Source organism: Dreissena polymorpha, chromosome 10 (assembly GCF_020536995.1).
Source record: "Dreissena polymorpha isolate Duluth1 chromosome 10, UMN_Dpol_1.0, whole genome shotgun sequence".
NCBI classification, from domain to species: Eukaryota; Metazoa; Mollusca; class Bivalvia; order Myida; family Dreissenidae; genus Dreissena; species Dreissena polymorpha.
The window spans coordinates 21,078,497-21,091,355 of record NC_068364.1 but is presented as its reverse complement, the minus strand read 5'-3'; the positions used below and the strand labels follow the sequence as shown (position 1 = coordinate 21,091,355).

The 12,859-nt window shown below is 34.0% G+C and overlaps 1 protein-coding gene and 1 non-coding gene across 12 annotated transcripts in view; both read left to right on the top strand.

Moving 5' to 3' along the window:
• Positions 1 to 12,859, top strand: part of LOC127847242 (uncharacterized) — a 167,432-nt gene that overhangs the window by 15,143 nt on the left and 139,430 nt on the right. For all 11 annotated transcript variants that reach the window (XM_052379021.1, XM_052379018.1, XM_052379013.1 and 8 more), the window contains exons 2-4: positions 3,502 to 3,586; positions 5,492 to 5,603; positions 10,794 to 11,093. In XM_052379021.1, the coding sequence (XP_052234981.1) occupies positions 5,561 to 5,603; positions 10,794 to 11,093 (343 nt within the window). In that variant the 5' untranslated portion in view covers positions 3,502 to 3,586; positions 5,492 to 5,560. The remainder of the gene's footprint in view (positions 1 to 3,501; positions 3,587 to 5,491; positions 5,604 to 10,793; positions 11,094 to 12,859) is intronic.
• On the top strand, positions 1,585 to 1,659 carry Trnat-ugu (transfer RNA threonine (anticodon UGU)). The gene has a single exon. It is a non-coding gene; the product is annotated as a tRNA-Thr (tRNA).

Genomic DNA, 12,859 nt, shown 5'->3' with positions numbered 1-12,859 from the left:
GAATTTAAAAGGCCTTTGCAAACAGATTGGATCCAGATGAGACGCCACAAAATGTGGTGTCTCATCAGGATCCAAACTGTTTGCTATTCTGATAGTATTCTTTAAAAAAAAAATTGAAGAAAATGCTAATTTTAGAAATAAGCAGATGACATTTTAGCAGACGACAAATTTCCCAGCATGCAAAGGGTTAATTTACTAAACATGGAGACGTAAGCTTGACAAAGTTGTTGAAGGGATCAGAAGATATTAGCTTGCCTTAGTTTTCTTGTATAGAGTTGTAACGGTAGTCAAAGATGCAACACTTATTTCAAAGGGACTTGCTCACAGATTGTTCAAAATGTTCGTTTCCAACTTTGTGTCAAATATTAAAAAAATATAAGAATATTGTACATCAGAGAGCAAAATAACACTACAGATGTAGACTCGCACTGAAAATACAGGGACGATATTTGTTGGATTCGATGGAATATCGATTTTATTTCACGAGTGATCATACAAAATAATATTTTCACGAGTGGCGCAGCTACGAGTGAAAATATGTTTTTTAATGATCACGAGTGAATTAAAATCGATATTCCATCGGTTCCAACAAATTTTCTGTTTATTTTATGCTTTTTACCGTTTATTTACATTGTAAAAGAGTTTAACTTGATAATTTCGCTGGATTTATGACGTGATTTCGTAGAAAAATTACGTCATTTCACAGTAAAACAGTGAAAAATATCGATATTTTTCACTATTATTTTTCACTATTTAAAACAGTGAAATATCTGTTTTATTTCACTGATATTTCTCTATAAACCACCGGAAAGCATAAAATACATGTTCATATACATGAGTAGATCATTTTATACAATTTGTTAGTTTTACAAATGCAAATGATTGAATAATTTGGAGTGTTTCTGTTATTTCTGTTATATAGTATGATCATATGTTTATTGATTATATAAAGTATAAAATGCATTATGTAATGTAATATCCCTGATGGCTCAGTGGTTAAAGGCAAAAGCTTTTTTTATCCCAGTCAGTGGTTCGAGCTCTGTATTCCATGCCCATCAATTAGTTGGAAAACCGCATAATATGTATAAAGTACAACATATTGATGGTATGGCCATAACAAGATCTTTTCTGAATTTTTATATAAGCAAAACCATTGGGTGAATACAAAAACTAAAGCGGATGTTGTTCTATTTTCAAGACAAAACTTGTTTATATATTCAGAAGGTCAAACTAGACTTACTCCTCTTTTAACAATAAATCTTTAAATAAGATAAGGCATTATAAAAATCACATATACATTTAAAATCTAGTCAGACCTAATGTGTATGCATTTTGACTTCCACTTTTCACAATTCAAAAGCATGTACCTGGATAGTTTATTTAGTAAACACCTCAAGCATTGTATAGATGGATGGCAATTTGTCGCAACTTCTGTTACTTTCCATTTGTGTCCGTTACAACCATTAATTATCGATGCAACCATTCATTATCTCTGAAGCCCTTCATTATCTATGGATCCATTCATTATGTATGCAACTGCCACGATACCCTAATTAAGCTGGACTGGTGAAGGGATGTGTGGTGGCCCAGTTAGCTCAGTCGGGAGAGCACTCGCCCTGTAAGCGAGGTGTCCCAGGTTCGAGTCCTGGACTGGCTGCAAACTTTTCACCACCCGGCAACAATGGTGTCCAACAGGGGGCCGTGGGGGATACAGTTCTCCATAGAACTTGCCCATGGGTTTGTCGAGGTCAGCTATACACTGTTCTCTGTCTCGAATTCGAGGAAAAATTCTAGGGGAGGCAGGGGAGAATGTCACAGTACCAAACTTAAACTGGATCGATGAAGAGATGTGTGGTGGCCCGGTTAGCTCATTTGGGAAAGCACTCGCCCTGTAAGCAAGGTGTCCTGGGTTCGAGTCATAGGCTTCACACTTTTCACCATCCGGTGACACAACCATTCATTATCTATAAAACCATTGATCATGTATGCAATTTTCATTATCCATGCAACCATTTATTATCTATGCAACCATTATTTTTCTTTGCAACCATTCATTATCTATTCAACCATTCATTATCTATGCAACCATTCATTATATATGCAACCATTCATTATCTATGTTAAAGTTCTATGCATTTATTAATTATCTATGCAACCATTCATTATCTATATTCAAGTTGATCTTCTACGCATTGATTCAATGTCTATGCAATCATTTTTACTTAACAGAAAATAGCTAATTCATATATCTTGGTTTGATAATTATTTGCATTTTTATATTAAACATCTACACATATTCATCCAATTGTAACAGTCCCTGTGATTATAAGGTCTTTGGTTTTGGCAGTGAGAATTCATTAGTTGTGGACAAAAATATCTGTATTTGTTATCCTTTGAATAGGGATCTTTTTTTAATAACCATTATAGTCATTTTACTTTTCATAACAAAGTTCACTTTTTTCAGATCGGAAATACAAGTTTTCTAGATATATTATTATTACTTACTTGGAATGTATCAGATCCTCATCAAATATGATTAGTGGTTGTTATCTTTATATGTAAAAAGAATTGTAAGAATCTTTATCACCCCTGTCCAATGGGAAATGTTTAATGTGAATTTGGTTATCATTTCCTCATATACTGAGCTTTATTTTATTTAATTGTGCATTGAAGCTACACAGTGTGCATTATTGAGCCAATTCTTTATTGTTACTATTTCCTGAGATATAAAATGTGCAAGGAATAGGCTAGGCATAATCTTTTCAGCTTTTAATAGTATATTATTGAAGTTATAGTATATTATTGAAGTTATAGTATATTATTGAAGTTATAGTATATTATTGAAGTTATAGTATATTATTGAAGTTATAGTATATTATTGAAGTTATAGTATATTATTGAAGTTATAGTATATTATTGAAGTTATAGTATATTATTGAAGTTATAGTATATTATTGAAGTTATAGTATATTATTGAAGTTATAGTATATTATTGAAGTTATAGTATATTATTGAAGTTATAGTATATTATTGAAGTTATAGTATATTATTGAAGTTATAGTATATTATTGAAGTTACATATGTGTCTTGTTCTGAGAAAACTGGGCTAAATTCATGTGCGTAAAGTGTCGTCCCAGATTAGCCTGTGCAGTCTGCACAGGCTAATCAGGGACGACACTTTAAGCTTTAATGGTATTTTTAGTTTCAAGGAAGTCCCTCCTTACCGAAAATCAAGTTTAGGCGGAAAGTGTCGTCCCTGATTAGCCTGTGCGGACTGCACAGGCTAATCTGGGACGACACTTTTCGCACATGCATTATGACCAGCTTTCACAGAACAAGACACATATAATGTTGATGAGTCACAAATTACAACAATTGTTTGAAGGAACTTCTATAAGAAGACCATCTAAATGACACACGTAAATTGTATATACCCACTTAATCCCTTATCATGCTAGCCAGATTTGACAGTATATTTGTATGTCTGTTCTTTATTTCTAGGCTCTTATGAAGAAGGGACACAACTGTGGTTACTATAAATTGAAGTCGGAAGAAATACACAGGACAGAATTGCTTCCCTTCATTGGTATACAAAATTGTATATAAATTGTTCTGGCTTCAAAACATTTTATTTTTTATGGAGTATTAGTATTTAAACTTAAGAATTATCTGTACATAAATTCAATAATACCCTTAATTGAAAATAACAAAAAGGTATGAATAGTCAGGATTTGTTTGACAAAGATCCATAAACCTTCAAATATAAATTAGTATTTATTTATAAATAATACATACCTTACTATATATAGTAACAAATTTGTACAGTTGTTCATGCCATTATCACCATTGCGGGGTCATTATAAATATTCGGCCCTAGGGTCGATTATTTATATTCGGCCCTCAGAATGTGTGCGCGTGATGTTGAACTGGAAAAAATGGCGTCCACATCCAGTCTTAGCCATAAAAAGTAAAACATCTAGGTTATTGTTCTACTCACCGAAGTTGTGTAATATCCATGTTTATTTTCGTAAAGTTTAATTTGCTTCCATGACGAGTTAAAATTTTGGACACATTTCTTCATCGCCATCCACCTTTTCCATTTTAAAGCACTGGATGTAAGCAGGCAATTCTTTGTGGATAGACATTCTTTGATCGACTGACAAAAGAACGACTTATTCATCAAAGAAATTACCCTTTTAATTCAACATCGATTTCTTTCGAACAGTTTAAGAACAATTCACTTACACTTTTCTTAAATTTAATCAATCAATTATTCAACAAAACATTGCGTTATTCGACATTTTAACGAAATCGAAAATGCAGTCTCACCAGTTTAATTCCAGTTTTATATCCCAACACTGTTATTCACATTCATAAAAGTATAATAATCCATTGTAAACACGCACACACACTAATCGTTCAATGCTTAAACAATATTTAACGGTTAAATAAAAACCCTCTAAGTCCGATTTGTTGTTGTCCTTAAATCCAAAGCGTAAAGCTAGTTTCGTCATTTAAATTACGTCACATGAGATACATCATAAATTGCGTAATCAATTCAATGAAAATATAAGTACGGAAAGCTGGTTCCTCATAAATTTTAGTGAAGGACCAAAATAGTATGATTTTATGACTTAAAACCTGTGCCCATCTATAATTTAGTATAAAAGAAAGATATATATTATAGACGTTAATACACGGCTGAGCCGGGCCGGGCAGTGATAATCGGCCCCAGGTCGCAAACGGCTCCCTGCGGGCCGATTATCACTGCCCGGCCCAGCTCAGCCGTGTATTATCCTCTAAATACTATCTGTACGTATATTACATAATGCCAATAGTTCAAAATACATGTAACTGCAACAAAAAAGGTATAAATAGTAAAGACATTAAAATCCATGTCTTCATATTGCCATGTCTTCATATTGCCATGTTCTTATATTGCTATGTCCTCGTATTGTCATATCCTCATATTGCCACGTTCTCATAGTTTCATGTTCCTATATTGCTGTTTTCATATAACATTGTTCTCATATTGCCATGTACTCATATTGCCATGTCTTCATATTGATATTTTGATGTCCATGTATTGTTAGGTCTTCATATTGCCATGTCCTCATATTGCAATGTCCTCATATTGCCATAACCCAATATTGACATGTCCTCATATTGCCATGCCCTCATATCGCCATGCTTCATTAATGCATTTGTTAATTAATAAAATGGTCATGCATTAATGACTTTGTGAATTAATAAAAATGGTCATGCATTAATGATTTTGTGAATTAATAAAAATGGTCATGCATTTATGACTTTGTGAATTAATAAAAATGGTCATGCATTATTGACTTTGTGAATTATTAAAAATGGTCATTTTGAAATCACAGCACAAGAATTCGTGCCCGCAGCTTCAAAGCTTTCTACTTATAATTTTAGTGTTTTGTTGCAATATAAATGCCACTTACTTAAACTGTTCCACATTGTTTTCTTTCAGATCTGTGTCACATTCACTATGAGTTAATGTCTCCAATCTGCAACACAGGGATGTTGTACATTAGTCACCATGACGATACATGATACTGTGGAATCGGATGGATTAGTAACAGGTTGGAATGAATTCTTATGATTTGTTGTTGTTGTTTTTTTACTAAAGTCTTATATGTTGTTACCTCTTTCTCACCACCTCCTAAGAAAGAGGGGTGGTGGGGCAGTTCTTTTATATTCACCCCTCGGCCCCTTCCTATGAAGGGGTGTGTGTTTATTGCTATGCACATGTCCATCTGTTGGTCAGTCAGAGGTTGGCTGGTCAGTCTGTAGGTCCCATTAAATTTTGCCCTTGATACAACATCATCCAAATAGTTGAAATGGAGTTAAACCGATGACTCCAATTAAGGTCAACTGGCCAAAGTTCAAGTTCACACTGGGGTTAAGAACGTGACATTTGTTTCCACACAAAATCTAGAGGAGGCTTTGATTTATGATCATCTTTATTGTTATAATGCTGGTTTCTTGGGAGAAAAGGAAAGACTATTTTAGTAATATCTAAAAGTTTCCCGCACTGAAGTCTTCAGGCTGAAATTTAGGGGCATAAATCTTTTACAGGCATTTTTTCCTTATCTTTCATCATTATTTATGCCTTGTAGGTTAAAATACTTTTGAATAAATGTAGAATCTCTCACAGTCACAGTCCACGAGAATGATGTCCATTCAAAAACTTGAACAATGTAAATTGGATCATCATGAATGTTAGTGATTAATGTTTGTGGGCATAATATTTTCGCTCTCTAACTCAATTAGTGTCATCGGATAATCATAACTCTTGGTGACGAATGTTTATGGACCCAATATAAATATTTCTGCAAAGAGATAACCAGCTAGATCCCTTAAAGCTGAAATATGGCTCTTGAATTATTTTAAAATGACAAAATTAACCTTTTCCATTCTGTAACTCAATTAGTATAAATTGGATCATCATGCATATGTTTCGTGATATATGTTTGTGAGCACAATGGCTTGGCCATGTTTAATAACATGATATAAAATATATAAAAAAAATATGGTCAAATTAACCTTGTCTGCCTTTCAATTCAACTAGATTTAATAGTGTAATATTAAAAGTAATAATAGCGTCATTAACAAGTTATTGTGGGCTTAACCCTTTGCATGCTGGGAAATTTGTCTTCTGCTAAAATGTCGTCTGCTGAATTTCTAAAATTAGCATTTTCTTCGAATTTTTTCAAAGAATACTATCAGAATAGCAAACAGTTTGGATCCAGATGAGACGCCACGTTCTGTGGCGTCTCATCTGGATCCAAACTGTTTGCAAAGGCCTTTGAAATTCGGTTCCCGCACTGAAAGGGTTAAAATAATGGTCAGGTATGGCATTCAGCTATTGCTGAATAATTGTCTGTGAATAATAAAAATTGTGCTCAATTTATGCTTAGTTCATGTTGTCTGCTCTCTCACTCAACTGGTTATAATCCTAAAATCATCAAACTTGATCTTAATGTAAGCCAAACCTTTAAACAGGCATATTTTGTGACAATTTTACATTCTTGTTTTTATTCAATTAGAATTTTCCATTATACTTTCTATGAAAATGTAAATTTATGCCAAAAATGCATCATTTTGACATAAAAACAAGGCTTCAAGGCAAATTATAATTTAAAAAAATCTTTTTACAGCCAGAAAACATCATTTGGTCCTCCCAAAAATCTATCTTTTGGTAAAATAGTTGTCATTTCTACGAAAAATCAACAATGAAATAAATAAAACAAAAATGAAATATACCGTAAAAAGTTGTGTATAAGGCGCACTTTTTTACCCCAAAATTTCATTTTAAAAACTTGATGCACGTTATACACAACTACAGCCATGCCAAGACATTTTTTCCCTGTCAGTTACCCAGTTGCGGCAATTCGCATCATTCTGTTTTCCGGTGTTTTAACTGTAACTGTGTTAATAATAGTGTTATATTTACGATCTGAATAAGATGGACAAACATTATACTGTGAACATAAATATTTTCTATCATTTTCAGGTACGTACAGAGCTTTGAAATCAAATAAATTTGAAGAAGAGAATGAAAAACAAGGAAGCCATTTTTATTTAAATGTTATTGTTTTCCCACAATATTATACCCTACTGCACTAGGGTTACACAATTTATTTGGGGGCACTTGTCGATTTACAATAGTATGTCGGCAAGGCCTTTCCCGATATATTTATGATAATTTTTCTTGCTTTTCAAATGTGTTAATAAAATTGATGTTGTGTTTGTTTACACGTTTTCATACGTCTTGTCAAGATTGAGGATGTGATTATCGAGCAATTTGCGTCACCTGTCAAGTTTTGTGTAGCTGGGCTATTATCAAAACATGCGAACCGGCAAACGGCTTCACACCTCCATTGTTTGTTAAACGCCGGTAATGCAGTAATGGTGTTGAGAAGTTTGAGTCGTTAAAGTCTCCTGTCAATTACAGACACTTGAAAAGAACGCATGATATCGGCATTGTAAATAAAACGCGCGGTTGTGAATTAGTCATGCATGAATAACCACGTGACAACACCAATCAATAATGTCAGTTTTTTAGTTATAACTAATCCATCCGTTATGTGTACTCCACGATAAAATCGTGGACAGTTACTTCGGAGACATATGATGAAAACTATGATGGTATCCTCGTGGAAAGTGTGCATTTCATGCATAATTCATTTAAGGTAGTGCACCTCTAATGATTTCCCGCGATTTCTTCGAAGGTTGAAGAGCCTACTATTAGGTGCCGTAGCCTAGTGGTTAAGGCGATAGACTAGAAATCTTTTGGGATATTCCCGCGCAGGTTCGAATCCTGCCGACGACGTATACTTTTTTGCGACGCGTTTTATTTATTTTCTAACGTAATTTGATTTAATATGGCAAATAAGCTATATTTATTGTTAAAAATGTTGCAATTTTTATGCACATTTTTCAATTATTAAAATTAAAACAACGTTACGGCGAAATTGGGTGATTTACTGTTGAAAATACGAACCATGCATGTTGCATTTTTATTTTTATTTCAAAAAGTAAACGGTAAATCTGTCTAGTTCTTGGTATTTTTGCTGTATATAGTGTTTCTATAAAAACTAAGTTTAAAATATGACTTAAATGATACTATTTTGAATTTTATGACACTTTGTTTTTAACCGACCCAATTTTTACTTGGCTGAAATCACTTACATTTCATGGTGCTCTTCCATAGATAAAAATTTGTAAAAAATAAATGTCTGTAAAAGAATACTTATTTCATCTTGTTTAAACTTCAAACACCTTTACAGCATCTGTACACACCAACTGCATGCCCATATTTGGAAATTTGAATGAATTATGGAACTTTTATATACCCCAGGGGTGAAAATAAACTGGACAAAAGCCGAGCGTGGGGGTGGTTTTGAAAAAATCGGTATATTTTTTTAAAAAGCATGGAAAGCCTACCTACAAATTTGCATGTAGTTCAGTGAAATGATGCTGATTAAGAAAATAATTAATTAGATTATATTTGGATATGTGCCCATTAGAGGTGCACTACCTTAAATCCAAACATTTATTTTTATGCATAATATGATTTAAAAAAAAAAGAACTAGTTGTATCGTTATCGTCTTTAAAATAATTAATAATTGAAGCATTAAAAGAACACGCAAGATCGGAAATGTAAATATGACGATTTTCAGTTATCCTGCAGTACGGAATTTTTCCCCCGAATTTTTTGCTTCAAAAACTTTTTTTCCCGATTTTTTAGCTTAAAAAAGTAGATGCGCGTTATACATAAATGCACGTTATACACAACGTTTTACGGTATGCTAGTTTTCATTTATTTAAGTTATTTGAGCTGTAATCAGGATTCAATTAAATGTGCAACACAAATTTAATCTTGTGAAAATGTAAAAAAAAACTGAAAGTAAAAAGATTTGGATTGAATAATACAAATTGGCAGTAAAGGGTATTTTTGTGATTTGTCAGAGATCATCAGCACCATGAATCTGATAAAACCAAACCATTGATGTTTGTTAAATATTTTACTAGAAAATACTGTTGCATTCTTCACAAATAACTATATAATGAAATGCAATAGTTATTGCGTAGTATATTCTTTCTTTAATCAGTATTTTTACATCAGAAATGATGGAAAATGATAAAAGACTTCTACCCTCATTAATTGTTCCTCCTCCAATTTTTCTACGCCCATAAAAAATTGGGTCATATTACTTGAACTTCTGATAGACACTTAATAGAATCATCAAATTTCGAAAATTGAAATACAATATGCATATGTTTATCAATTTACATTTGGTGAAAAAAGAATTTTCATAACACTTAAAGAATTATCAAGCACTTATTTGTTGATAAGAATGATAGAATGACCAATAAGAGGGCTTATTTGTTTATGCCCCAATGGAGTGAAAACACTAAACAGCAGTTTTCACTGCCTATCTATTAAAAACAAAGCAAACTGGATTTAGTTATGAGAGTTGGAAAATAGTGAATTAAAGTGTGTGAAAAAAAAGGATATCACGAAATAACTAATTGTAATACGAGGAACCTGCAATGTAATAACAAAACTAAGTTTTCCTTCTTTTTATATTTCTGTTTCTTCATTTCACTTTAAAATTATTTCTTTTGTAACACATACATTTTCTTTTCACTCCTTACTTCAAATTATTTGTTTTGGTTCTTCTTTTCTTACTGCTTATTTCTTCCCACTTTTTAGCTCACCCAGCACAATGTGCTCATGTTTATCTTTTGTGGTCACTCTATGTCAGGGTTTTTGAGTTGTGTGTCATCATCATCGACTACTAGCTTGTTAACTCTCTAAAAACACATTCTCATCAAATGAAACTTGGTAAGAATGTTCATCTTGACAACATCTAAACCGAGTTATAATATGAGCCATGTGTGTCCGAAAAAACTAGGTCACAAGGTCAAATTTTAGAACCTTGTTACCTCTCTAGAGGCCACATTTATGACTCAAAACATCTAGGTTTACTTTGAATCTGGGTCATGTGCCTCCAAAAATCAGGTTATCATGTAAAATCTGAGAAAAACTTTTTTATTCTAGAGGTGACATTTACGACTGAATCTTGATTAAACTTGGTCAGTATGTTTATCTTGACGATATCGAGGCCAACGGGTGATTATGGGAAAAAATTAGGTCACCAGATAAAGACCTTAACAATTGATGTACCTTGAACTCAGGTGAGAACATTAGAGCCATCATGACCCTTTTGTCCCTTATTTATTGTTTGTTTTGTTTTTGCAGTAAGCGGAACCTTGAGCCCTCTTAGCACAATTTCTAGCAAGGGAGATCACTCCGACACGAAAGCAACAATGATTGAGGACAGATCAAAGTCGGCAAGCTGTCGTAATCGGCAGCCGACCATGATTAGGCGCGAAGGAGCAGTCCGAGTTTCCAGCGAAAAACCCCACAAGGCTTCAGAGAACGGCCCAGTGAGGGGGTTTCGCGCAATGTCGGCACAGGAGCGAACCAGTCTGAGCCTGAAGTTGAGGGTTGAGGAAGAGGCAGAGAAGTTTTCGGAGCAGAAGAGTAAAATCGTGAAAGGTATAGTAGGAATGCACGTGATGGTTGTTAAGGTAATGTAAAAAGGCATGATAGGTCATTGTTAGCTCAAGTACTACTTAAAAGTACCTGGGGTACGGAAACTATACTAAAATGTACCCAGGAGTATGGATGGTAGCCTTTAAGCGAATTTTCCATACCCACGGTACATTGCAGTATACTTATGGGTACCCAGGGTTCTTTTAAGCAGTACCTGAGCATACCATTTGAGCAGTTATATAGGAAATGAGTTATAAGCAGGATTTTACAATGTGTGAAGTCTTTTTGACGCATGCCGTTTTTAGCTCGACTATTATATATGAAATATATATAGTGGAGCTATCCTACTCACCCCAGATTCGACGTTGCTGTTCCCGTGTCCGTTCCCGTGTCTGTTTGCGTGCAAATGTTAAAGTTTGCGTACTACCCCAAATATTTTCAATGTCCTTTGATTGCTTTCGTATTTTGCATACTTGTTTATCATTATGACCCCAACCTATAAACAAGAGCAGACAACTGTATCAAGCATTTTGACAGAATTATGGCCCCTTTTATACTTAGAATATGCATATTATTATGCCCCCCTTCAAAGAAGAGGGGGTATATTGCTTTGCTCATGTCGGTCGGTCGGTAGGTCGGTAGGTCCGTCCACCAGGTGGTTTCCGGATGATAACTCAAGAACGCTTGGGGCTAGGATCATGAAACTTCATAGGTACATTGATCATGACTCCCAGATGACCCCTATTGATTTTGAGGTCACTAGGTCAAAGGTCAAGGTCACAGGTGAAGGTCACAGTTACTGGAAATAGGCATTATAAGGATTAAGCATGGTTCAAACAAGGGAAACAACTATTTTTTTATCAGGTTGGTGGCAACCCTGATAAACTACATAGCAACTTCATATTTGGCTTACTGGGGGGCATTGTATTTCTCAAAAAAATCTTGTTGATAAATCTATGTTAAAGTTTGCATACTACCCCAAATATTTCCTGTGTCCCTTGACATATTGCTTTCATATTTTGCATAGTTGCTAACAATCATGACCCCAACCTATAAACAAGAGCAGACAACTGTATCGAGCATTTTGACAGAATTATTGCCTCTTTTTTACTTAGAATATGCATGTTATTGATAAATCTATGTTAAAGTGTGCGTACTACCCCAAATATTTCCTGTGTCCCTTGACATATTGCGTTCATATTTTGCATACTTGTTTACCAACATGACCCCAACCTATAAACAAGAGCAGACAACTGTATCAAGCATTTTGACAGAATTATGGCCCCTTTTATACTTAGAATATGCATATTATTGATAAATCTATGTTAAAGTTTGAGAAAACAACACTTACCTTACATACCACAATTTTTTCTTATTTTTCAAAGATCATCTATTAAATGATCACACACCCACATTATACCCCCCAACCCCCCCCCCCCCCCAAAAAAAAAACGTGTGTTTTCTTATTGAAAGATCATCTATTAAATGATCACACACCCACATTATGACCCTCCCCCCTCCATGATGGCTTATGTTATACTGTCAAGCACTGGAATAGTCGAGCGCACTGTCCTCTGACAGCTCTTGTTCTATGTGCCTCATCATTAGATTATTTTGTTCATATCCATCATCAACAACATCATCATGATTAATATCATTTATATCATTTATCATCATCATGGTCATCATGGTCATCATCATCATCATCATCATAAACATCACTAGTAATATATAACAAAACAAAAGCATAAATGATGAAAATATTAACA